At 42.5% G+C, this 27,107-nt stretch overlaps 1 protein-coding gene across 1 annotated transcript in view; it reads right to left on the minus strand.

Annotated features, from left to right (window-relative positions):
• Positions 1-1,881: 1,881 nt before the first annotated feature.
• Positions 1,882-27,107, minus strand: part of LPGAT1 (lysophosphatidylglycerol acyltransferase 1) — a 94,946-nt gene continuing 69,720 nt past the window's right edge. Inside the window, exons 7-9 of the mRNA XM_048487340.1 lie at positions 24,239-24,365; positions 12,377-12,483; positions 1,882-9,424 (exon numbers count right to left, since the gene is read on the minus strand). Of these exons, the coding sequence (XP_048343297.1) occupies positions 9,273-9,424; positions 12,377-12,483; positions 24,239-24,365 (386 nt within the window). The 3' untranslated portion in view covers positions 1,882-9,272. The remainder of the gene's footprint in view (positions 9,425-12,376; positions 12,484-24,238; positions 24,366-27,107) is intronic.

The following is a 27,107-nucleotide window of genomic DNA, read 5'->3' on the forward strand; positions in this document are numbered from 1 at the left end:
GAGCCAATGCAGACGACACAATATTGGTTGAATATGGTCACGGAAGGCGCCCCCCGTGAGCAGACGGGCCGCTGCGTTTTGGACCAGTTGCAACCTCCGGATCAGCCGCAAGGGTAGGCCCGCGTAGAGCGAGTTACAATAGTCCAGCCTGGAGGTGACCGTTACCACTACTTAGCGACTGAGGCTATTATACTTCGGTCACATTATGAGAAGACAAGAGTCACTGGAAAAAAAGAATATTGCTATAAAAAGTTGAAGGCATCAGGAAAAAAGGAAGATCCAGCCTGAGATGGATTGAGTCTACAAAGGAAGCAATGATCCTCAGTCTTCCTTTCAGTCGAGAGGCTAAATTCAAGACCTGTGTTTTTAAACTGATATTTTAAATGCACTGTATAATAAATTGATTTACTTTCTTTAATTCATTTTTAAAATGGTTCTGCTCATTTCCTGAAAATGCCATTTGTCCCATGCCACAACTTCTCGATGCAGTTTCATGCCAGCAGCAGTAGCATCTCTCTCTGACACGCAAGACTGTTTACTGCTCTGGAGATATTCAGGCTGACAAGCATTTCTAGGAAGCACTTCAGAAATTCAGGTTTAAGCATCTGAAACCAACTTGAGGTGGTAGAGAGAGGCCTTTGGTTGCCAAAAGGCATCACATTGAATTAAAATTCTTTAGATTACCAGGTGGATCTACCCAAAGTGACACCATTAATCATATTAGCCAACTGGCAGAACAAGAGAATGAAGATTTCAAAAAGAAGCAGGCACATGATCCAAAAAGCTGTCAGCTCAAAGGGCTAAAGGCAATGAACATGATGATTCAGATATTTACTAGCAACAGGATGAAAATTTTCACCCTCTCCAAGTAACTCAACCAAATAGGCTACAACTAAATGCCCCATGGGCAGGTCTGAAGACAGTTATAAAGCAGTCCTGAAGCTCTAGAGCTTCTGTGAAGTCAGCCATTCAGCATCAGTTCACAGAAGAAATCATCCCCCATTTTGTGTTTTTGGTACACACAGAAGCAATGTGCAAGCCAGCACTGGGGGAACAGAAATCATATGTGACAGATTACTTATCATGGCTCTTGCATGCCTCTCTGCCTTTAAAAAAACAAGACTGGGGTGGAGGAGAAAATACAACAACTGTTAAGTCAAGGCAGAGGCCCGGTGCAAAATCTGAGTTTTCTGCTCCACCCCACAATGGGTGGTCACCCTCCCCCACCATGACCAAACAACTTTTTTTTGCATCAGGTCTTGAAGTCAGTGTAGGGACTGGGGGGGGGGAGGGGGTGATTTTCTGCCCCCCACGTGATTAAATGGCTGCAGCCCAGGGACAACCCCAGCCCCTGAGTCGAAGCCTAGTGTATGGTTGAGCATATGATCCAGCAACCTCGGACAAGCTAACTAGCTTGTTTTGGTCAGTAGCCAGAAGGGAAACCTGGGAACCTTATTTAAATCGCCTTGAGTTTCATAGTGGAAAAAGGCAAGATAGAAATAAAATAAATAGAATTCTCTGGCACTCCATCAGTCAACCAGGAAAGTGAGTTCATAGGGAAGGGAACTTTACTAAGCACTCCTGTAAGGTGGTGGTGCTAAACCATTTCTGATGTTTTTATCTATAGGCTGATGATTCTCCAACTACCACTTTCAGATAAATACTGTGCAATGTATGTAGACTACAACTAAGACAGGTAAGTTACCCATATCTCTCAAGATGGATTCTAGCATTGGCTTGGGTACAATTTGGCAGAGGCCTTGGTGATTCTTTTCCTGTGTCAAGGTTGAGTAAATAAATTTCATATCAAAGTTACTGCTTTATGCCTTCATTGTGTAAGCCATTCAAGTAACAAATTATATGACAAACCATATGCAAAGATTATCAGACCTGAGAGGTATAAATTTTATTGATTTATATCTGATCAGCATGTTATGATATGGTCACATCTGCTCATACAGCTGACATTCTTTATAACCAAGAGGGATTTTTTTTCTTTTAAAAATACATATTTTTCCAGCAGGAAGGAACTTTACAAACAAACATTGTTTATATTAAGAATTAAAAACAATGGCTTTTGTCAAATATGTGCAGGACAGGGCTGGTCAGCACTGGATCCTTTGGTGCTTTAAGCTTCAGCTTTCAGGTTCTTCCTATCCATATTTTTTAAAACTTTTTTTTTACAAATAGCACTTTTCATTATTAGCACAAACACACAGATCCAAACCCAAACAAAATCTGGAAGTGAAACAGAGAGGTAGACGTTAACCATTGCACAGCTCCTTCAGACTGCGCAAGGGGCTTCGGTCTGCTCCTACGAGTTCCATGTGTTTCCATGTACCAAATTACTGGTTAAAAAGGGACAAGCGACCATTGACTGGGGGTTCAGACTAATGGTGGCTCCCATGCAAGCATTTTGATAATGTGCACAACTGGTACCAGATTTCTGCCTGGTAGCATCCAGGCACTGTTTGTACGATCTGATGTACCCAAAATAGGAACTGCTTACATGTCAAATCCAAACTGCACAATTGTGATACCTCTAAAGAAGAGACACGCAACTGTAGTTATGGAGGTGCCCCACACATGGAGGTGGTGGTTCTCATATACAGTGCCTCCACACAAATTTCACGGGCTCACAAACCTAGCAAATCCAATGTACTCCTCTGGAGAGAGAATGATGTTCATCTGAACTAGGCCTTAGTTGAGAGCTAAACTGAATGACAACATTGCTTTCAAAAAAGTAAAATATGCCTTAAATTTAGATGGCTACATAATAATAAAATATATAACAGCATCATTCTTCATTGGAAAGGAACTGAAGTCCCACAGAAAACTATTTCTGAATTCTGGATTGTCTATCAAGAAACATGAAAGGTCTACAGGTTTATATTGTTTTCTAGACCTTTGTAAAAATTAATGCAAGATCAATACTTTAACAAATTTGAGTCAAAATGGTAGAAGCATCTTCCCTGCTTTACACAACAGTACGTCTTAGTTCAAATCTAGCCCCATCTTGCACAGAAAGATGAATCTCTGATAATCCTGAGAGCTATAAAAAGACCTGTTTATTCAGTCGTACTGTTAATACACCATATACAAACTGTCAGTGTGACCAATGATTTGAAGTTGCATGGTAAGTAAAATTAAATGGGTGCAATTTCCCCCCCTCGTCAAATATCCATTTAAACGATTATAACGCGCAAAACATGGGGGTGGGGTGAGGGATTCTCCAAATAGAACAACAACAACAAAACCAAGAATGCCATCTATTTGTCTGCACTGAGAAAAAAACCATCTTTTGGTATCTGTATCTAGCTTTAAAAAGGACACTGATAGTTTATAATGAATTTTATGAGGAAATCAATTCAAACATAAATCCAAATGTGACCAGCCCTTTAACAAAATCACACTACAATGTTGTGCATTCATTCTGATCATATGTGGCACAAAGAGAGGAGTTAATATAGATATACAACACAGTGGGAAAAAGACTGCATTAAATTCAAAAAGTATAGCAATGAAATGCATAGACTCCCCTCCCTCCCCCCTGGTCATACACACTTTAAGAACTTTGAGAACAAGTAATTCACATGTTTTGTGCAACAGAAATAAAGCAACTGAAAATTGATTATGATAGTTTGATGACTTTGTAAACTGAGTTTTATTTTCCCTTTACAATTTACCCCTATACATTAAAATGCATAATTTGGCAAAAATGCCATTTCATACACAATTTCTTTTATATGGCTCTTTAATTTCCATACAGCACTTTAAGTATAAGCCCCCTTCACTATATCTGGTTTTGGAAACCAAAAAGGAAAACAAAATTTTTTAAAAGCTCACCAAACATCTCTCAATACTATTCCCCTAGGGTAACCTGCAAATTGAAAATTCCAAATTTTTACTAACTTTGGTCCCAAATAATAATTCCAGAAAAATATTCGTTTTACTTTGTTTCAGCAAAATAAAACCTAAATACAGAGGCATTTTAAGACACCACCAATTTTATCCCAGCTTAAGCTTTCATGAATCAGACCTTACTTTGTCCAAAACAGTGAGGTTGAACTCACAGAAGTTTATGTCGCAGTAAGTGTTGTGAGTCTTTTAAGGCGCCACTTATGTTTGGTCTCAAACGTGCAACAAGTTATCGGGGGCAATTTGCAAGATTTGATCCAATCAGTTTTTGTATTTCAATCTCAATTAATTCCCCTTCTTTCTACAGTCTCCAGTCCTACATAGCTTTGGTCCATACACATCCCATGATCCTCAGCATACCCTTTTTCATCAGTGGAAAAGCTGGTTGGATCTCGCCCATGAAGCCTAACTGCCATCATACTGGTTTGTTTAAATATGCTTGTAGTTTTCTAATGACAGTGAAGCTATTCACTACATAGCAATAAGAAAACCAGCTTTTGAGCACAAAGACTGTCAGTGTGCCAATGCTCCACATTCCATTCAGTGGTGCACTGGGCCTAAATGGCGACTGGGGGCATGGCTGGCTGCCTACCTCCCCCCCTCCCAGCTCCCTGTGCCCCACTTATGGGAGCCAGCATGGAGGGCGAGTGAGGCTGGGGCTCAGGCAGAAGCTGGCCTGCAGGAAGCCCAGGCGAGTACCGCTGTCACTGAGCACACACACACACCCCGGCACTGCAGGCCAGCTCCTGCTTTCCCCAGGGCCTGGGGAGGGCAGAAGCCAGCCTGCAGGGAACCCGGGAGGGGGGTGGAGCACTGTGGCAGGCAGCTCGGGTGCATGCTGTTTCATCATGTGGGGGGTACCCAGTGCTCCCCCACATGACGAAACGGCGTGGGGAATACCCCACGTCCCCATTAGCGGTACGCCACTGATTCCACTGGAGTAATATGGGATGCTCTTATTACAACTACTGGAGGCTTTGCAGGAACAGAATTTGGTATGAGGGGTTTTTTTTTTGGCATAACTGTGTTTAAACTGGGCCAGTTCACACATGCATGCTTACCTCTTGATATGCATTTGATTCTGAAGCAATTCAAGTAAAAGTAATCTCAAAAAGACAAATATTTTCAATAGAGGCAGTTAATACATTCAGCTGCAAGTCATCAGTTGTTGACTAAGAAAGTGAAGAAAGGTCAAGTCTGACTCACCAGGGACTAGCCAACCAGAAGTTATTTGGATGGATTCCAAACAAGAGAAAGCTCTAGCCCCCTGAATCCTACAAAACTCTTTTAAGTAAGATTTAAAACCATAAGAGGAAATGCTTCCACAAAATTACAGAGTGTACAGTTACACACAAAAACCTGTAGAAAGATTGTCAGTTCAGGGAGGAGGATAAAAACTGTGTGTGAATGGCACACATTGTTGAATGGCAGTAAATCTAAACTGTTAAGACTTTGATGGCTTCTTGTTAGTAAATGACTCATAAAATATTTTTAAAAGTCTCTTCTAGTTGATGTTTTACATTACCTAGTTATGACACAGACATAAAACTGCAACACTATAAAAGACAAATGCAATTGAATGTCCAACACACACATAAGAGTCAGGAAAGAAGCAGTTCTACAGACATTACAGCCAATTTTTCTACAGTAATTTTCAGCCTTTGTGTTGTACATATTTTTCCATACTACTGAAAACTGAAATGTGAATGTTAAATTTGATAAAATTATGGCTTATTGGGCACATTATTCTCCAAAATAAATATAACAGAAAATGTGGGCAGATTACAGCAAAATGGCTTATCCCATTCACTTATCAGGGTTTTGCCAAAGAAACCCACAGTATTCAGGTATCCCAAGACGAGTCGTATTATTACAGTTTTCCACGATGAGGCTGCTGAAACTGGTTTCTCTGAGTTGGTTGATCATAAAGTCTGAATTATATCAGAAGATGCTTTGCATGATGATCCCATGCAAATCAAACTACCATTAGAGGTTTGGTGGGCTGGAGCGTGACAGGAGTTGGCATCCTACTGTATATATTCAGAAGGCTGCATACTCAAAGGAACTGAATACAAATTAAGAACCTCTTCTCTTTTTTTGAGTATTTCCAATCAAGGTGAAACTCCTTTCAATAACGCTGATAGCAAAGCATGAATTCTAATCTTGGTTAAGAAATGCAAGTGTGGAACAGGGAGGTGCTCACTGGGTTAAGTGACTATGATATTGTATATGTCAGATTAGGTGATGCAAATAATGGAAGGGTGTTTACATCACCATGATGACTGATAGGAAACAAGATTTAGCATAACACATCTTAGGGGACTGAACTGGTAGTTGCCAATCAACCTAACTCAGTATAATTTAAAGATGTTCTGGGTGTTAACAAATGAACAGCTATGCTTGAAACAGTCTAGACCACCTTAGTGTATCCCTGCAGGACCTTATATGGGTATGTGTATAAATATGCATATAATGTATACATATAAGTACTTCTTTGCCAACTTTCTTCTTACAAGTATGTGGTCCTAAGACAAATTCACTTTGAACTGGTCTTGCTGAATTCAGAGGGGCTATTGTAGAATAAGTAGGCTGTTTGAAGATAGTAGTCCAAGTCTGAGATGAAATTGTACATTTTATTTAAGAATTCTTAGTCCCAATATCCGTATTCACTCATGAAGCAGATACCTAACATTCTTCACATTTTCCAGTATAGACCGTAAAAAAAAAAACCTACTGCTGCGTATATCCAAACATGCTACTTGGTAGAGTTTCACAAAAGAAATGGGATACACCTTCACACAATGCAACTGGGATCAGGGAAATAGTCTATCTATTCAAATCCCATCAGTGCCTTAAACAGTGAAATCCTGCCACACAGAAACGAGCAGGCTGAAGTAGAATGCCTGGTTATGTTGAGCTTACACGGCCATCCACTTTTGTTTCATTAGCCAGCAACTCAGTATTTACAGTACTGTCACAGGCCATTGTGACCAATATCTGTTAAAAATAAACTTGGGGTGGAAGGCAGAAGAACCTGTCTTCTTGCAGGTGTCTTGTGTTCATTCAGGAAACCCATACAATGCAAGTACTACTCACTTTTAGACATGTACTATTCACTTTTTGAAACACACCTTCCTTTTTAGAAAAACTTTGTCCTTCTTAAAATAGGACACAGTCACAATAGCTGATGCTCTGCATCCTGGCCAGTGATAACTGACTCCTAGAGTAGAACTCTGATTTATAGCCATGTAAATCCAGAGACGGGGAACTAACTCCTTGACAATTTCCCGCAATGTGGTGAACTGAAGTGCTTTAGCCATAGTTCATGAAGGCAAAGATAATAAGGGAAGAAACTCTGATCCCTCCAAATAGCTTTCTTTTGCAGGAAATATCTTGCTCAAAATGGATTTTATTCTTATGCTGATATTCAGTTGTCCACGTGTCAAAAAACTTCATTTAACAACCTGTATTCTATGTTCAAGGTTAAATGCTAGGCATTAATGCTGCTTTCTGACTTTAATTCATGAAGGTATCACTCTTATCAGTTCAGTATATATCACTGCATCTTCTAGAATGCACCGTAGCTATAACCCATGCTGTAATGAACTCCATGAGTAAACATCAATATTTGGCATATTTGACTAAGTGATATTTTACACACATAACTAGGGGAAATTTATGTCTTTTGATTGCCCCCCCCCCCCTTCAAACAACAGAAAAATATGATGCTGTGGTTTTATATTTTTATTTTTTATACTACTCACCAAAACTGGTTCTCATGTGATTTGGGGGGAAAAAACAGGAGAACAGATACTGCAAACTCAGCACAGAGAACTACTGTTGGCTTGACTCTGCTCTCAGAAATAATACAGTCCATAAAAGACAATAGTCTGCCATTAAAGTTCACTCTACAGGTCTGTACGTTTAAATTAGTAACTGTTTTCTAGGAATGATTTCTCTTATATATATCTTTGTGTAGTCATAGAGACATAATGCCAAACATTCTGAGACTAATAGATAACACATAGAGAAAGTTTTTCTCCAAGACCATTATAAACTGTAACATGTATCAACTGAAACCCTGCTTTAATGCGACGGCTGCCTCTTGAGCTAAATTCCCTTTCTATGACAGCAAAACTTGTCAACAAAGTGGCAGACTTAGTAATGCCCTCCAAAGGTAATTTTTGCCATAGCTCTGGATATCAAAAGATCTTCCTATTATTTTACCCCAGTGACTAAACACACTGTTTTAAGACTATGCTAAGGTCCTTTTCTTTTTCCTACTAGCAAAGTACTGAGGTGCTTGGCATTTATGTATGTAAACCCTCTCATGGGTGTTTCTAGTGCTATTGTGTCAAATGGAAATAAAGGCCTCTTAAAGGTTTAAAAACCTTCCCACTTTGGCTAGAGTGTGGCGACTCGTATGCTTTAGCACTGAAAACTCACAGGCTTCTTAACAGCCCTCAAGAATCCAACCGGTTAGGAATGACAACTAAATTTCAGCCAAGCTGAGTGCATTTCCTTCACTGTATTGCATTTTCAAAAGTGCATTCTGCAAAAACAATGATCAATTTATGAAATGCATTCTAAAACCAAAATTGAAAATAGATAAAGTAATATGCCATTTTTGAAGTATCATTACAACAGAGATACTTGCAAGAGATGTGAATTCATAAAAAGAGGGCAGAAATAAATGGCTCTATGAGGTATGCACAGTTTTTTCAATACTTCATGACAGACACTGCAAAGCCTTTGTGCAGAATAGTTTTCCTTTTCTATATTTCTGATACAAGATCTCACTTAGATGTTGTTTCCCTCCCCCGAACCAAAACACCGCTGTTACTAAACAGGTAACATGGGGCAGTCACAGTACCATAACTAGGTTTGCAGAATAGGTTAAACTGATCCAGAATGATTCATCACAATACAATTTGAGTTTGTGCAGATGAGGGATCTCTATCACAAGACTTGCAGTACAGACTACTGAAGAGAAAGTTGCTGAAGACTCCAAGATTCAACTACAATGCTGGACACTACCTGTGGTAAAAGCATTCTTGCTCCAGATGTTCACCCACGGTGGTTGTATAATTGTGTCTCCTGTTCAAATGCTGAATTTGTTGATGGGTGTGTGTGGAGGCGGGACAACACACACCATTTAAAAATATGGACAGTTCTTAAAATACATCTTTAGGTTGCTATGTTACTGATTCTCACTTCTAGTGAAGTTTAAAATCCCCCAAAGAAGGGGGGAAAGTCCATCCAGTATGTTCCTTCCTAGTACATTCACATTTGCACACATAACATGATGCGCTCTACAGAAGTACCTGGTTCCCAATTGTGTCCTCAGGTCCCTTTTAAAATAGGCATTGATAAAAATACTGAAGAATGCAGTACCACATACCGCCTGACAAAAATGCAAGAAACTGTACGGCAACTAGCCACAGATTGCTAAGGTTCATTTCTCGGGAAACAGCTTCTGTCTGTCCCTGCAGCGGAGGGAATGCTCCTGAAAGAAAAGCAGTAAAACTTGTCAATTGCACATTCAAGCTCATTTTTCAGAATATACCCTTGAACAAAGGTTCAAGATGGCATAGATATCAGCTCTTTTTGATGGTGGTTACAAGATTCAGAGTTGATCATGGGATAAATCTCGCAACCCTTCTCCTCTCCCTTGAATGAATCCTGCACTCATGCCTTAACAAAGCTTTACACCAAACTGGCTGAAATAAGTTTGTCAAAGTTCCCTACTTTGCCAGAACCTGAAATTCATGAATAAACCCTAGTTCAGTCAGATACGTGATTAGGCTTAACTATAATGACTCATCTAATTCTTCCTATATCATGTGGATGACATATTTGTCAGATAATGGTGTCAGAAACCAGTTTAGGTTTCACCTGGGAAAGTGGAAGACTGCGAAGGTTTTTATGAAGGCTAGTTGTTTCAAAAACCTATATAACCATAACCTATATAACTTCTTGTGGCCACTTGTGGCCACTCATTCCTACATGTGTGCCCCTACAGCTAGGTCACTCATTCCTACATGTGTGCCCCTACAGCTAGGTCATAATGGTTATCCTGATAAAAACTTGCTGGGTTCAGTACTAGAGCTTTCATCCACCTACCAGCCCTGCTCAAGTTTCACTTCACAAGACCAGCTCAGCTTGGACCCTTGGCTGAAGAGGTTCTGTGAGGCAGGCAACCCACTGGGCCGCCTCCTGTCACGACACCATTATCCCTAGCAGCCATGCCAGTGTTATCAGATCTGCGTGTCTTGACAATCCAACTTCCCTGGTTAGATTTTGCTTCTCTACGTGGACATACGATGTAGACCAGTGACTGAACTCTAAGATGCTCTAGTTGCTTCACCAGGCCAGAGAGGACTTTTTCCTGTTTTCCCACATACTTTAGAGTAGTCTACACCAATGTGGCATTGCTCTCTCATCTGGGACTGGACTAGTACGTTATCCGGGTGAGAAACCACAAAGTCTGCTTGAGTCACCAGAATCTTAGTGAGGGCATCAGGGACTGTAAAATATTTGAACAAATATTTCTCTATCAAATACAGACAGGATTACTGCTATGGGTACAGTCAGGTTGCCACCTCTTCCTATGTACAGGAAGACAAAGGCACGTAGCCAAAATGAGAGCCCTCATTCAGCTAGCCTGGGTACCCTCAGTATAGTGTTGTTGCTTTAAGGCACTTGTTGGGCCATGTCCTGCCTCCCTTCTCTCACCCGTCTGGCAGAAAGGAGCTAGTCAAGGATGCAAGGTTCAGAAGCACCTCATTTGCCTGCACTTCATTTACTCCGTACCTGCCTGCCCAGCCCAGATGGAGATCTGATTATAATCTGTTGACTAGGGGAATGAGAAAAGAAGAAAATAAAAGGCCACCAGGGAAAAAGAAAAGGCTAAAAAAAAAGATACTTTAACATCAAGCTAATTAGTGGCAAAACTTAAAGCAAACAACTCAAACCATACTTCCAAGGAGAAGGAGTACTCTGCCAGTGAAAGAGACTACATTTGCAAGCTAGTCCTGCCTCCTCTGTCCCAACTGGAAAAGAGACATTTATGAGAACCAAATGCACAAAAAAGTAAGTCTCACCTTACATTCAGCTATCAGATTTAACTTAATTGAGAGAGATGCATAATCCTTTTTATAGGCACATGTCAAATGAAATCACACATTATTGGAATATGACTGTGCACTCTATACTCTGTTCACATAAAGACCAATGTAAAATGGTAACTTCACCCACCATTGCCTCCTGCCTGCCTCACCTTCACATGCTCCACATCTCCCACTCGTCACAGCCTGGTCCGGACTAGACCATGAGTGGGGTGTGGACCATGCAGAGGGGAGGGGGGCAGGAGGCAATGGTGGATGAAGTTACAATTTTATGTAGGTCTTTATGTGGAACAGGGTATAGTGGTTGACATTCTTACGTTTCTTTACGTTTCACCAGACCCTCAGTTAATATGGATTCCCCCCCAGCCCCAATTTCTTTTCCGGTTCTGACCTATACTGTCTGATTCTGATACAATGTTATTGTGGTCTGGTTAGTGACAGACTGCTTCCCATGGGGATTTTCCCCCTGCATAGAATTTAAATGGGAGTGCCCACATGATACCATTTCATTCTGAATACAACTTGTGGGTTGCTTCAGGCAGTCACCTTTAAATTGGATCAAAGGAAAACTTTCTCTTGTTCCCTTCAAAAGGGGAAGTGTACGTCAGCTGCAGATAGGGCGCCCATATGCACACTTTACCTGCTGCCACTATGAAGAGAAGAACAAAGCTAAGCACAGCCTTCAAATGGCAGCGCTATATCCTATTACTCCCCTTTCACATGTTAATTGGCTTCCCCCCAGTGGTGGTAGTCAAATAATTTAACAACCGGTTCTGGTGGTGGGATTCAAATAATTTGACAGCTGGTTGTTTACAAGCACCATTTTAACAACCGGTTCTGCCGAAGTGGTGCGAACTTGCTGAATCCCACCACTGCTCCCACCCCCACCCCCAACAGAGGCGTACTGTTGCTTTTTACAAAGTTCCAAAGGGGAGGGGGAAGAGTGGATGCTGTAGGAAAGAACAACCTGAGTACTGAATATCATTATCAGACCTATGACTCCCTGGCCCTTCACAGGTATTGGCTAGTTCTGCAGAACTAATATTGGTCTCTGCACTGTTCTTGCTTAAGCTGAGTTCTGTAGGACACTTTCTCCCTGAACTTTCATTGATTAGGTTTGAGTGTATATTTGTATTACTTGGCCAATCCTTCAGAAAGGATTAAAAAATTTTTTGTTGTTGCATCTCCCTTTGAAGAGGATAGCATTAATAAGTCCCTACTCATCCTTGTCTATTAAAGACTTAGCTTAACTTTGGATAAGGAGTTATAAATAATAGAAACATTAAATGCAGCATGCTTCCAAAGCACTGAAAAGTAAAAACTAATTTCACCTGTTCTGTAAAAGTGTGACAAGAGATCCTCCTTTTCAATGAACCGTTGATATAACCAAACACTGAGGGCTTCAGGCTCCACAGGTACATCTTTAATTGGAAAAATCCTGTTTTAAAATAAAGGTCAAACAAATTATTAGGTCAATAAAATTAGCATCCCCTTAATGCAAGTCTGGAAAGACTCTTTCCATTTGGAAGTCTTGGAGCAGGAGCTGGTGTACACTCCAGTGTCAGTTTTTCTATTTTCCAAAGACTTATGCACATTATTGTCAGGCAGAAATTCTTCTGTTCCGTTTTATCACAAGACTTGCTTATAACAGTAAATAATGAAAGCATCCAAAATTTCCAATGTGCCATGCTGCACGCAGGGAGTATGACTGATTTAGGCTGGAACTTCCAATAATGCTTCATGGTCTGTTTCCACTGAAGAAAAATAAAAACGTTCCATCTGATTTTCAATTCCGGTTTGGTGTCAAGCTAAACTTGAACTCAAAACCAAAACTTTTATTTTTCGCAGCCAGCTCCTCTTTTCCATGGGGGGGGGGGGGGGCCCAGGAAGCCCAGTGAATCTCCCCTGGGCATCCAGCTGGCGGAAGGCTGGCAGGGTGGTGGGGTGGGGAGGCAGGTAAGGCAGCTTTTCCCCGGTTGGAGGTAATGCACATCTATTGATAGGGGTCTTTCCCCTGAGCTGGTTGGTCTCCCTCTTGCCACCTTTCTTTTCATCTTTGAAGGGTCAGACTCTACTGGATAGTATCAGGATCTGGGTTTGCTGGGTGACTTTGGGCCAGTTATACACCAACTGCCTCACAGAATTGTTAGGATGAAACAAAGGAGAGGAGAGAACACATCAGCTGCTTTGTGTCCCCACTGGGGGAAAATACAGGACATACATAAGGAAAATAACAGGAGAAAACTAAGTGAGTTGCTGAAGAATCTGTGAGCACATCTCCATAGTAGGACTACAAAGTTCTTTTAAAAACATCTAGAAAAACTGGAAAATAACATCCCCCCCCCCCCCGGGGGGGTCTCTCAATTTTTCCAATGCAAAAACAGAAATTTGGGGGAGTTAAAAAAAACCTCTTATAGAAGGGTTTTTTTTCCTTTCAGGATGAACAAAGTGTTTATAAATGCACGTTTTAAAAACATTTTGCCTTCAAAAATGTCTTCAAAATCTACTTTTGCTAACTGCAGTTTCTGTAAACTGTACATAATGTTCAAATCCTCTTTTCTACTTCAAATTCCTCCACCCCCTAGAACACGTGAAGGAGACTGGTCTGCATTTGGCAATATGTACACCAAGTCTTGAAACAAGCTCAAGCAGCTTGGTTTCAAGCAGAACTTGAGGTAGCTTGACATTATATTATTTATAGGAGGAGAACCCAGAGCCTTGTGGGGAAGGGGAAATCCCTATTTTCCCCACTGGCCTGTTTCCTCCCCTCCTTCTTTGTCCCCCAATCCTCCCTGTCATGTACTTTCTTCCTCCTCCTTTCCTCCCTCCCTTTTGCCAATCCCTACCTTAACAGAGAACCTTTTTTGCATGGTTCCTCCCCACCGCTTTTCCTCCCATCCCCCTTTTCCTCCATACCTTAATCCTTGTGACTTTCCCCCCAAAGCTTATCCCCACACACTTTCTGGTGAAGGCTGCACAATTTTGGGACCATTTTTGGTTGCTGCAGTACCTGTACATCCTTTTCGCTCTCCTCGCTGTCTACCATGTGTAGACACCATTTTTCACTTTTGGGTTTTAACCCCCCCACCTTATATACACACATCAGCATGTTTTCAGATGCTTCTGCAAACCTGGGGATTCCCTAGGTTTCTGGAAGCATTTAGCCTAATGCCTGGGTGGTTGCATTTTGTGCATTTTTGATTTGCATGATGGAAACTAGACACATGACTGTTTAAATGACATAGGGCTAATTATGTATACTGTCATCTGTCATTATGATACACTGCAGAACAATTCACTGCAGGTAAAAAAAATTGACTGCCTATCCTGATTTACAAGTAGTTCTTAATATCTGATCTTTTAGTCTTGGAGGTAAATGCATTTTTCCAAAGACAATGCCTCCTACTAAATAAAAGTAGTTCCCTGTGCTAGCACTGATCCATGGGATGATGTAAATGTCATGATGTGATCAGGCAGACTATATTTACGGGGTGGTTTGCCATTGACTTCTCCTATAATCTACACTCTACACCCATCAAGCTAGATACTCATTTTACCAACCTTGAAAGGATGGAAGGCTGAGTCAACCTTGAGCCAGCTTCCTGAAACCAACTCCCCTTGGGATCAAAGGTTTGACTGCAGTACTGCAGCTTACCACTCTTTGCCGCAGGGCTCTCTTACTACATCCCACTTTTTCTTCAGTGACCCGCCTTTTCCACTCTCGGCACTGGGGCTGCTGTTTGAGGGGAAGGACAGTGCGGAATGGAGAAGGAGGGTTAGGGTTATCTTAGCATTCCTCCTCTACCGGTTTGTTTTTATACTGAAAAAGTAGCCCTCCAAAACTGCTTGTAGCTCCACTGAGGCAAGATACAGATGCCCATTTTTTCTTATTTTTTAACTAGTACAAACAAGGTAGCGATGAATTCTGTCTCTTATGCCTTTTCCTGACCTCAAATGGCTGCACTGAGGAGCTGGTTGCCTCACTGTGGAAAACATGTCAAAATGCTATATGTTCCTGAAATACGTAAGCAGTAGCCCTGGAAGGCCATTTGAGGTTGAGGAAACAATGTCAGGAGAAAGAATTAAACCATCTGTTTCTTATTCCTAATCTTAATTAAGGGTCCCTTCAGTTGCTATTAAGTAGCTGAACATGTGCTGGAAATTGCATTATGAACCTTCCAGAGTCTTGTCAACTTGCCCTCAAGCACCATAGCTCCACATCCTCACCACTCATTTCCTACCCCAACACAGACAGTTGCCCAGTACTCTTGCACCACCAGGCAGGATTTTTGCCTGATGCCAGAACACCAGCCTTTGGGTTCCAAGAAGCAGAACCACCCCCAGCCCCCAACACAAGATCAGGCAATGAGTATCTTTTTTTCTCCATTATTGTACCCTTGAGTCCTGCGGTAGATGGATTCACTTCAGCAAATAACAGAATCACCCTCTTGACCTATTCCGGAGCACCTCTGTAAATAGCAAAAGGGAATGTGCCTCTGCATAGGACAGCTAATTATATGAGCAGTTTTTGCTGCCAAACTGCAAAAGATAATGTATTTAAATCTGTGTTCCCTTAAGAAGCAGTGAAACAGTCCAATACGAACTTCCTACCCACATCAAAGTATCAAATGGTGGATTTAAATCATTTATTCATTAAACAACCCTTTGCACAAACCAACCAACTTTCCCATCATCACTATCTCCATTTTTCAGCCCTGCTATTACTTATTATTCTCAGTAAGCCCGGAAGATATTGAAAGGTCAAGGAAGTTACTGCTCTCCACTCTCATTACTGAATGCTCTGATGTAAGTGCCTCTTGGCTTCTCTTATATAACACTGCTGTGCATTGGCCTTCCAGTTAAAAGCATGAAATGACTAGCTGAATTTGGCCTCTAAAAGACAATCTGAAGCAAAAATCTTTCATAATAGGATTCTGCCAGTCGCTGCATCTTTAATATGTCCTTCTCCTGCTGTTATGTGTTCATTACCTTTAGCAGACTTCACAGTGCTATTTAAACTATAATTCATTAGGCTGAAAAGGTTTCAGGTAACAGAACAAACTGCAGCTGAGTTTGCAATGTTTTATACAACACTGATTCTCAAGGGGAACCTGGGAGGCATTTGTACAGGATTATAAAATAGAAAAGAAACCCAAGTCCCTAATTTCCTGATTTTGAAACATGAGAGCAGCTTTTATGCTCAACTCTGATCTGACTCGAATTGCAGGAAAAGGCAAAAAAGTCCTCCCACCTATTCACCTGGTGGCCGTGGTTGCTGCAAAAGGAGACCTCCCTCGCTCCCTGTAATTTGGTGAAACATAGGCGGCTTCTGCATGGGCCAAAAACAGTGGTGTGAAAATGGCGTAAACCCTTTTACACCATTTTACACCGTTGTTTTTGGCCCATGTGGAATCCACCGTAGAATTACTACAGTTCTGGGTGGTCACAGATGGCACATGCCCTTAGAACACCACATTTCCCATGAACTTTGGATACCACCATAGCAGGACCCCAGTAGGCACTGGGCATGGAAAGGTGGAAGTGGCCAGTAGGAAGGAAAGGTCATGGATGGCCTGTGGAAGGTTGGGCTCTAGACTGTAATTCACCTCCAACTTGACACACCTTCCTTTCTGTCAAAGGTTAACTGTGGAAAGGTATGTTTGGCATGAACCCAGTGAGGGTCCTTCTAAAGCAGCCCCACAGTCTAAAACCTTCATCCAAGTCTTCGCTCTCAGTCCTTCTCAGCGCTTCTTACATGATCACGTGGATGAAGAATAATAAACTGAAGTTTAATCCTGATGAGATAGAATGACCCATTGGATACTCACGGTGAAGGGGTCTTCTCCCGGGGGGTTGTTTGACTTATTCTCCACCATCAATCAAGGAGGCAGGAAATATACTTTGGTCACTTCCTGTAGGCTGGTCATAGCTATCTTGCCCCAGTGGGACCAAAGCTCAAAGGAATCCTCACAGGCTCTGAAACTCTAGCTTGGAATGTTAACATTGCCATTTTATATATGAAACACATGACTGGAGAAGAACGAGAACAGGAAGGGCCAAGATGGCCTACAACCACCCAGGAGAAGACCCCTTCATAGGAGGATCCAATAGGTCATTCTCCTGGATGGTGTAGGCCATCTTGGTTGGGTACTCCCCAAACAGTGACCCGTAGGGTGGGTTCTGTTAATCTCTGATAATGTGCTCCAGGATTCTCCTTCCAAAGGAGGCCTGAATGGCATCTAGAGAGGTCAACCTACAGTGCCTCACAAAGGGAGAAGGGAGAGGCCCAAGTGGCCACCCTACATATCTATTCTAGGGACACGTGCTTGACCAAAGTCCGGGTAGTGTGGGCCGTGATGCCACTGGGAACCGGTAGACAACTGGCCTCGTGCGCCTCAATGACGAATGTCCTAATGCTGGAACTAATGGCCACAGAGGACATGGCCTCACCTACCCTAGGGGGAACCATGTTAATAAACAGGGACTCACATTCTCTGATATTTTCCTTTCGTATGAGAAAGGCCCTCAGGGACCAACACACATCCAGGTGGTGCCATAAACGTTCCCTGGGTTGGGTAGGGTTGGAGCAAAAGTTAGGCAGAACCACCTCCTTGTCGTTGGGTGGTTCGAACTTAAAATTTTTTGTTAATAAGGATCGTGGATTTAGGCTTGTTGTTTGTATCCCACTGGGATACGATGGGATACGATGTCACCACTGGGATACAATGACGACTTGTCACCACAGGGATACAATGACGACAGAGAGCAAGGGTCATCTTGATGGACCCCTACTGGCCTTACCCATAGTTTTAGTGATTCAAGGATTATCAGAGACACAGCTCTTAATCCTTTCGATGGTTCCAGATTGGTTATCCCAAGGTCACCTGTGACATCTGTGGCATCTGGTTCAGTTTGACTGCATGGTTCTTGAACAGAACAGTAGGAGAAAAAAGAGCTATTCAAACAACGTGACTGAGATGTTGCTAGCCTCATGTTGTCCGTCCACCACCAAGATTCACAGATCTTCCTGAAAAGTGTTTGTTCGCTGGTGCATGGGGAAGCTAATCACACCAGAGACTCTGTCACTAGATGTCATCCTAGATTATCACAAGTTGGTCTCAAGCCCAGCCTTTATAGAGCTACTCTACAATGCCAGGTGGAGTTAGACTGAAACGTGCCTCATACTGTAATGCTTGTTAGTTAACTAACTGACTCAAGGAGAACTGACATTCCTTTTAGAATTGAGAAGTAATGATTATTACTTCTAAAATCAGTTCTTTATTGTATAAATGAATGGCTGCCAAAGGTAACCCATTCTCTCTTGCCCCCCTTTGTGAAAGATTCCAGACAAAGTCTGAATGTATTTTTAAGAATGTGGCATATAAATATTTGAAATAAATAACTTGTCAAACTCCAGTTAAAATGTTTAGTGAACCAGAATTGTGATTTCACTGGGAACATCCCCGTTTTTCTTGGGGGCTGTGAAGACGTGGGAGTATGCCCCCCTTCCCACTTGATCCAACAGCACGGACTCTGTGACCCTGATTAAGGTAAGAACAGAGATTGCCCACTTCAGCCTGTCCCGTTTTTCCGGAGTGAAGCTGTTCGGTGAAGGGAGGAACCTGTCTTGTGGCAACAAAAGGAACCCTACCAGAAGAAACTATGTTCCGGACCCACTGGGTTTCCGTCCACTGGTGACAAAAAGACAGGAGACACCTGCCTATCGGAATGCCCACATAACCACGTCTTGTTGCTGGCACCAGAGTCAGGCCGAAAGGACTTATTGGACTTGTGCTGGCCACAAACAATCCTGCCACTTAAAATTACTCATCCCTGGCAGGACTAGAACCGGCAAGCTTTTAGACTGCAACACAAAGGCTGCATTACCCAACTAAGCCACAGAAGCTCTAGTCAGAGAAAAGGATTGTGTCTGCCTGCCTGCTGTCCTTCCCTCCCGGTAGTGGGGAGAGGATGAGCAAGAGGCCCTAAAGTCCAGCTTGTGTGAAAACCTGGGCTTGTCTGACCTGACAGATCCGGGCATGGCTCTCTTGTTATCAAGAGATAACAAGGATCCTATCAAACTCCAAACCAAAGAAGGTACCCCTCCTGAGAATCAAAACTGGAACGACTGTCTTAGAATGGCTTCCGCTGCCACGGCTTAAACCAAGTAAGCGGCGCGCCAAGGACACTGCCATTATACGTGAAGTGGTCAAAAAGGCATCTAGGGTGGCATCCACTAAGAAGGCAATAGCCATGAGTAACCTTTCGGTACCCTCTCTGAGGCCCTGGTCCTCAGGAGGAATGATTGCTAGAAGGCCAGATGATTGTAGATCTAGCCAGATGATTGTAGATCTAGCCACCGTCACAGAGGGGGCAAGGATCCTAGGAGCCATAGCGGTGCCCTCATGGACCCTGCTAAGGCTGTAGTCTGCCTTTCTATCCAGGGGATTCCTTAGTTTTCCCCCTCTGTCCCTCCAGATCAGACCACCCGAGTGAAACGCAGCCACTGGCCCTTCGATCAGTGGGTCTTGATAAGACTGTTAAGGTGATCAGGAGCCAGGTACAGCTTCTAAAAAAAAAACTGGGGGGAAACTTTTGTTTGCTGCAGTTCCATCCCATTGTCTGTTGAACTTGCCTCAGGCAAAGGGAAAAAATAGGAGATCTCCTCCTCCACTGAGAAAACCGAGGAAAGACCCTAGGGCAACCCTTAATGGTTTTCGCTGCACCGGAGGAATTTGGGTCCTCAGCCACCTCAGAATCCTGGTCTTCCGGCTCTGAAAAGTGATCGGGGGCCAGATCAATCTCCCCCTCACTGAAGTGATTCAAATGGAACCCCGTAGGATGTTACAAATGCCCCTAGTAGATTTCCCGTGGAAGCCCTCCAACCGGGGGGACCGGTCTCAAGGAACAGTGAGGGGAACATCAAGGACCCCCCGGATAAGTGTTCAAAGGTGTCCCTCAGAAGGGCCAATGAATGGCTGGCCTCAGCTATGAGAGCTCTTGTCCCATCCTACTCAGTAGCCAGGGCCATTATAGGCCTCTACCCGCAGAATGCAAAGGAGTTCTGCCTTTATATTTTGGCTTGCCCACCAGCTGTCACATAGGATGGAATTGCAGAATTTACGGATGTCCTTCCCCATTGTTAGGCCAATAAATTATAGCTTGCTGCCTCACTCAGGTTTTGCTATTGCCTAAGTGGGCTGACATTGTGGTTTTGTGCGTTAACTCTGACAGCTGCATTTAATACTTTCTGGGGACGACTAGCTGGTTCTGGGGATGACTAGAGGGAGTGGAAAATCACCCCCCCCATACACACATATATTTAGGCTGGCCTTGCTTCTGAGTAAACCCTCCTAGGGTCATGATTCACCCATTCAACGCGTTGAATGGTTGCTTCACCAAGCTTACTCCCGAGTAACACGCGCCTCGGAGCAAACTGTTTTTTCTAAACTAAAACCTCAGTATTCAGGTTAAATTGCCATGTTGGCACTTTGCAATAAATACCGTATATACTCGTGTATAAGTCGACCCGCATATAAGTCGAGGCACCTAATTTTACCACAAAAAACTGGGAAAACTTATTGACTCGCGTATAAGTCGAGGGTGGGAAATGCAGCAGCTGCTGGTAAATTTCAAAAATAAAAATAGATACCAATAAAATTACATCAATTGAGGCATCAGTAGGTTAAATGTTTTTGAATATTTATTTCAAAGAAAAACAGTAAACTGGCTCTGTAAGTGGAAAAGAGGGTCAACAAGAACAATATGGTATCAACAATAACTTTAAAAGTACAAAAACCTTAGCTCAACCAGCAACCAAGCTAAAACACAAGAGTTAAAATCCTTCAAAACTGGATTCCTCATCATCATCTGTATGTCCAAATGTAACCCAACTTAGATTTTAAGAGGGATATTATCAGAAATGGAAAATCTACTATTAGCTTCCCATTGTAAACAATGGGGGATGGGGCACCCCCTTTGGGGGTCAATAACTTTGGATCCCCTGACCCAAACTTCACCAAACCTGGCTGTTATCATAAAAAGACTCTACTGATGAGACCAGCCAGGTTTGGTGAAGTTTAGTTCAGAGGGTCCAAAGTTATGAGCCCTCAAAAGAGTAGCCCCATCTACTAATAGCTCCCACTGAAAACAATGGGGAATGGGGTACCTCCTTTGGGGGTCCATAACTTTGGACCCCCTGAACCAAACTTTACCAAACTTGGCTGGTATCATCAGGAGTGTCTTCTGAGGGTACCCTGAAATTTTGGTGCTGCTAGCATAAACACTGCGCCCCCTGTTGGCCGGCAAAGTAAAAACACACACAAAAATGTAATGACCCGCATATAAGTCGAGGGGAGCTTTTTCAGCATTAAAAATGTGCTGAAAAATTCGACTTATACATGAGTATATACGGTAAGTGGGTTGCAATTTGGGCACTCGGTCTCAAAAAGGTTCGCCATCACTGATTTAGCTTGTGAAGCTATAGCATTCCCAATAGAATTGGGATCTAAATACCTCCATAGACTCCCTCGTCCAATTTCCATGGAAGTCCTTGTATGTTATTGGGGCTTCAGCCAATTTTGCCTCAAGGCTGGGCTACTGACCCTTCTGACCTTAATTTTTTAGCCTAGTACACTCTGATCTTCTGTACAAACTGGGGGTTTATCAGAGTCACCTCAGCCCCTGTCACAGGCTCCATAAATCTTTCTGATTCCTTCCTGAGCTGTTGAGACCTGTAATACGTTAGATGCACCGACAGGTTGGGCCTCCTGCGTTTAGCAACTGGCTTTGGGTCAGAATCAGCCCATCTGACAGTTTGGATCTTTTTGGTTGGGGACTGAGCGTGAGGTTTCTGAAACCTGCGACACTGATATCTGAAATGTCCTTCCTGAACAGTAGAAACAGATTACCAATCCCTTCTTGTGTATGAGGGGGTATGTCACTGTCCTCTGAGTTATACACAGGAGCCAGCCAGTCTCTATCCCAAATAAGGGGAATGGGGGATCTGGATCTAGAGCAAGGCCTTTGCCTGTAAGGAGAGAGGGCAGGGGATGGCTGCAGCTGCTTAGAGACCTCCTCCCTGATGGAGGAACGCATTAAGGCTACCAGCCAGTGATGGGAGAAGACGCTCCACTCCGAGGGAATGGCATCTGCCATGTTGCTTTTCCTCCCCCTCCTCTCTCCCTCTTGCCTGGAGACTCCAGCTAGATCGGAGACCTCTGTCAAAGAGGCTTCCATCGGCTGCAGAGTTGGAATACTGGCAGTGGAAACGGGATCAAGGCGGGAAGATGACCTGCCGTCCTCTTGGTGCCTCCCCTCTTCGCGGCTGCAGCCACAGCTCTCATGCCCAGACACTCCCTGGCTGGTCGAGCGTGTGCGCCGACCTGCGCGCCAAGAGGGCGATGGCGAAAAGGCCCGCTGGCTAGCCCCATGGCTGCTCTGGGACCGCGGCTCTCACTCCGAGACGCTCCCTGGCACCCTGTACAGGGGCTGGTCGAACGTGCACGCTGACCTGCGTGCCGAGAGGGCGATAGTGAAGAGGCCCACTGGTTAGCCTCACGGCTGCCCTGGGACCAGCCAGTGCACACTTCCCTCTCAGCCACACGGCCGCGCGGGGGAGAGCAAGAGGCCTGACTGGCAGACCTGGTCACTGCCCTCCGTGTTCTCCGCTGCCGAGCGGCAGAATCCCTCCTTGTGAGGAGAAAATGGTGCCGATGCCATAACCGCTGAAGGGAAGGCTTTTTTGGCGGGAAGAAGGAAACACAAGGAGGGCAAGGACCACAGACACAGAGTTACAAGGAAAAAAGACTACAAACTCTCACAGACACAGAAAGGAGTTTTTGGGATCCAAAGGACACAAAGCCTATCAATAAGCAAAGAGCCTGTTGAATTTGCTGCACTCCCTGATGAGGCAGGAAGATACTGGGGCAAGATAGCTATGACCAGCCTACAGGAAGTGACCAAAGTATATTTCCTGCCTCCTTGATTGATGGTGGAGAATAACCCAAACAAGATGGCCTACACCATCCAGGAGAAGAGCGACTGGTGAGCAGAAGGTCTCACCTGGAACTAAAAGGCTGTTCCCCGCCTTTGCCCTGCTCTGGCACAAAAAGTCATGCCAGAAGAGCTCTCGCTTTTTCCTCAAAAAGAGGAAGCACGTTGGGACAAGAAATCTTGCCCTGATGCACCTCTTCTTTTGGCACGCTGCAAAGTGGAAGCACATTGGGACAAGATTTCTTGCCTTGATGCACTTTCGGTCCCACTGCATGCCAGAGCGCCGGTGGGTAATTGCCCAAAGTGTCAGTCATTCTAGGTGTACAAAAGACATTACATATTCTAAAACCCTTGTCACACCAGCTGCAAGATGACATTTTAAGGCCCAAAGAACAGAACTACTGTTGCATCAGTACTAACCAATCCTAACTCATGAACTTTGTTGCAGTAGTAATGTGTGTAGGTATCACTTATGGAGCTGGACTGAAGGCAAAGCCTATGGAGAACATGCTGGCTCGACAGTGTGGCTGTAACTGGATTGTATTGGGGGGCAGGCAGAGAGAAGCTTTAGGAGAGGCAAAGTCTTGTTGCAGCCCCTCCTCATCTTGTTCATCACTTGTTGAGAAGTTTGTGCCCTAGTACACAAGAGGAGCAGCATATAATCTGAAAATTTAGGACCATCAAAGACATTTGAAAGTCCAAACAAGCTCATTATTTTCTCCATGGCAGCAAGTCTAGCAGAAGGCCCAGAGCAAAAAATTAAGGCAAAGCTGCTAGAAGTGAAACAGACAAAATCCTTTTTTTAGATTTCACTGTTAACCAATGTCTGCTTCCAAAGCCAAATTTTCCACTGCAAGCTGTGCAGGGTTATGGTCACAACATGACAGCACAGATGTCATATACAGCATTTTCTAAGCGTTTGCGACTAGTTTACAACAACCACAGTGAATAGAACTTCAGATCACTGTAGCCCTAATAGCGAAGAGAAAATATAGATTTCTTCAGCAATGAGCACATTTTACAACCTCTTGAAGTTCTTCACTGAAAATTAGTTACCTGCTCAAGAAGGTTAACAGTTCTGAAGTGTAAAGTACTCTAAAGGCTGTATTTCAAACACCATATTCTGAAATGTACCGAGGGCCTAAAACATTTTGCAGCCTCAATTTAAGATTACCTATGAACAATGCATATTTTCCTACCTGTAATGTACATGGGTTATTGTTGGTCGCCTGTAACCCAGAATCCAGGTCTGAATGTCTAGAGGTTCAGCTTTGGGATACGCAATGGTTGTATCTATCACCCACTGAAGACCTTTTGATTTGATTTCTAACAAAAGAAATGACATAAGGGAGGTAAAGAAACAGAAAAATTAACATTTTCAAATCACATGCACCATACTTCTTTTTCAGTGCTTCAGTTAATTCATTTCAATTCATGCAGTTACCGTATGTACTGCCTTTCTGCCAATGCTATAATATGTACATCACTGAATCAAAGAAATACCACAATAGTGCAAAATATCGAAGTACACTAGTTGGCATTAGGAATGATCATTTCTCAAACTGGAATAGAAACAAAATACACCCCTTTAACTCCAAATTCACCCACATCAATAATGACACTTAATTAGACTTTCACACAAACAGGGATAAAAAATGCAATTTCTGGTTAATAAAACATACCACTACTTACTCCCAAAAAAGAATGACCCTCTATATCTTTTGTAAGCACAGTCAAAGGTAAATTAGCTGTAGCTTACACAAAAAGCTTTATTAATTACTCATCTAATGTTCTATGCAGGACACTATATTTGAAATGTTTATTTGACCATAGATGTTACCAGAATTGTTCTGATATACAATTTAAGAGTGCTTTTATAATGCTGTCTATAAATTTGTGTTATAATGCTAAACAAAACAGTGATTGAAGGGGCACCATTAATTATCTTGCATTCAAGTAAGTTTGATGCTAGCCAAGGCAAATATTTAACTCAATTCTTAAATGTTTAACCAGGTTCTATGCTGTGTGTGACAGTACTTTTTCCCTTTGTCGCTGGGCAGAGGAGTCAACATAAGGCTGAAAATATTGCTGAAGCTTTCAAGTACCCTATTTACCTGAACCCCCTGCATGTGCCATCAAGAAAAAAAAGATATTTTAAATTTACATACGTCAAAGTTATGTTTGGTAATAAAAATCTTTTGAGTATAACTTTTTAACAGGCTTGTCTCCCTTTTTGGTAAATATGGTACTTGGTGACCTCTGGATTTCCAATCCCAGAGTTGATCCTGGCATACGTGAAATATGAACAGCCAAAATCCGTGCAGCATTTTTCAGACTGTTAACGCATGTCTTATATTGTTCCTATTGCATTACTAAATTTTGTAATCCACATTGAGTCTCTATGCAAAAGGCAGAAGAATAGCTGAAGAAAATCCTCCGGTGATTAGCCTTTCCATTCACAATCCCAATTGAGGACTGCATAGAAGACCAAGCTTTATTTGATAACAAAAGTACTCTGAGAACTTAGAAGTAAAAAGGGAAAATCCAGGAAAAGACTGCTTAAATTCTACTCTATTTATTTATTTATTTATTTATTTATTTATTTATTTATTTATATTTTCCCGATTTATAAACCGCCCCATCCTCAAGGGGCTCTGGGTGGTACACAACATCAATCTGTATACAAACAAATAGAGGTTCACAATAGTGACCACATAACAATCAATACATTAGCTAAAATCCATTAAAATCCATTAACACAACAATGACAGGTCAACACAACAATGACAGGCGTCCTATAGCCCAGTTCATTAAAATCTCCCAAAAAAGAAGGAACAGCCAGACTCCTCTCTAGGAGGGTAACATAGATGGAACCAGAAATAAGATGGTAAATGGATGCATAAAGGTGTAAATTCATTTATTTCAGCTATGCTTTATGTATACTTTACGTTTATTATGGTCAAAAGATCAGTCAGAATCAGTTTAGTGGCTCACTCTATATACTAATATATACTATTTTATATTATATACTAATATAAAATTACATTTTAATATAAAATTTACTGTATAGAGATTCATAACCTTATTGTGCGGTTGTTAAAGTTATTAAAACAGCTGGAGTATCTGCTTTCTTATGAACAAGGTCTCAGCACAGAATTTGGCCATTTTAGAAGTGGTCTCATCGGAGCGGTTTGCAAGGAAGAATATGTGTAGAATTTTCCAGATAGAGTAGGGGTGAGATATGGGCAATGGATATCCTTATAAACTGGACAACATAATAACACACATCCCACTATTCTGACTGTGTTCAATTGGCAGTAACAGAGACATTGAGGATAGGGGATATGCAAGTATGTTCCAGTAGTGCTGAGGACAGGCAGTTAATATGTGCTAGCGTGAAAGCTGTGCAGTATTTGGGGAATTCTAAAGCATAAAGGCAGTTTGCTGGAACAAAATTTTGGTTATGATTCCCTACTGCAGGATAGAGGTGTGTCCAAGCTCTATCTGCCTGTACCCCTTTGTATCCCAGATCTATTGTTTAAGTGTGTCTTTAGCTCCCAAGAACCCAAGATGGCATATTGCTAAGGAAAGAAGTGGAGAAGTTGTATTTTATTCACCTCAACCTGAGCAGTAGCTACCTGACATAATCAAAGGGTAGTAGCTACCTGACATAACCCATACTGGGTTGCAGCTTAAACTAATACCCCCACATGCAATTTTGACATAGTCACTGATGTTTATATGGTTCGCTTCTGTTAGAATCACAGAGTTGGAAGAGGCCCCATGGGCCATCAAGCCCTACCCTCTGCAATGCAGGAACACACAATCAAAGCACTCCTGACAGATGGCCATCCAGCCTCTCTTTAAAAACCTCCAAAGAAAGAGACTTTAACTCTACACTCTAACCTGGATAGCTTTAAAAAGGGCTTGGACAGATTTATGGAGGAGAAGTCGATCTATGGCTACCAATCTTGATCCTCCTTGATCTCAGATTGCAAATGCCTTAGCAGACCAGGTGCTCAGGAGCAGCAGCAGGCCATTGCTTTCACATCCTGCAAGTGAGCTCCC

The sequence above is a fragment of the Sphaerodactylus townsendi genome, linkage group LG01, assembly GCF_021028975.2.
Source record: "Sphaerodactylus townsendi isolate TG3544 linkage group LG01, MPM_Stown_v2.3, whole genome shotgun sequence".
NCBI classification, from domain to species: Eukaryota; Metazoa; Chordata; class Lepidosauria; order Squamata; family Sphaerodactylidae; genus Sphaerodactylus; species Sphaerodactylus townsendi.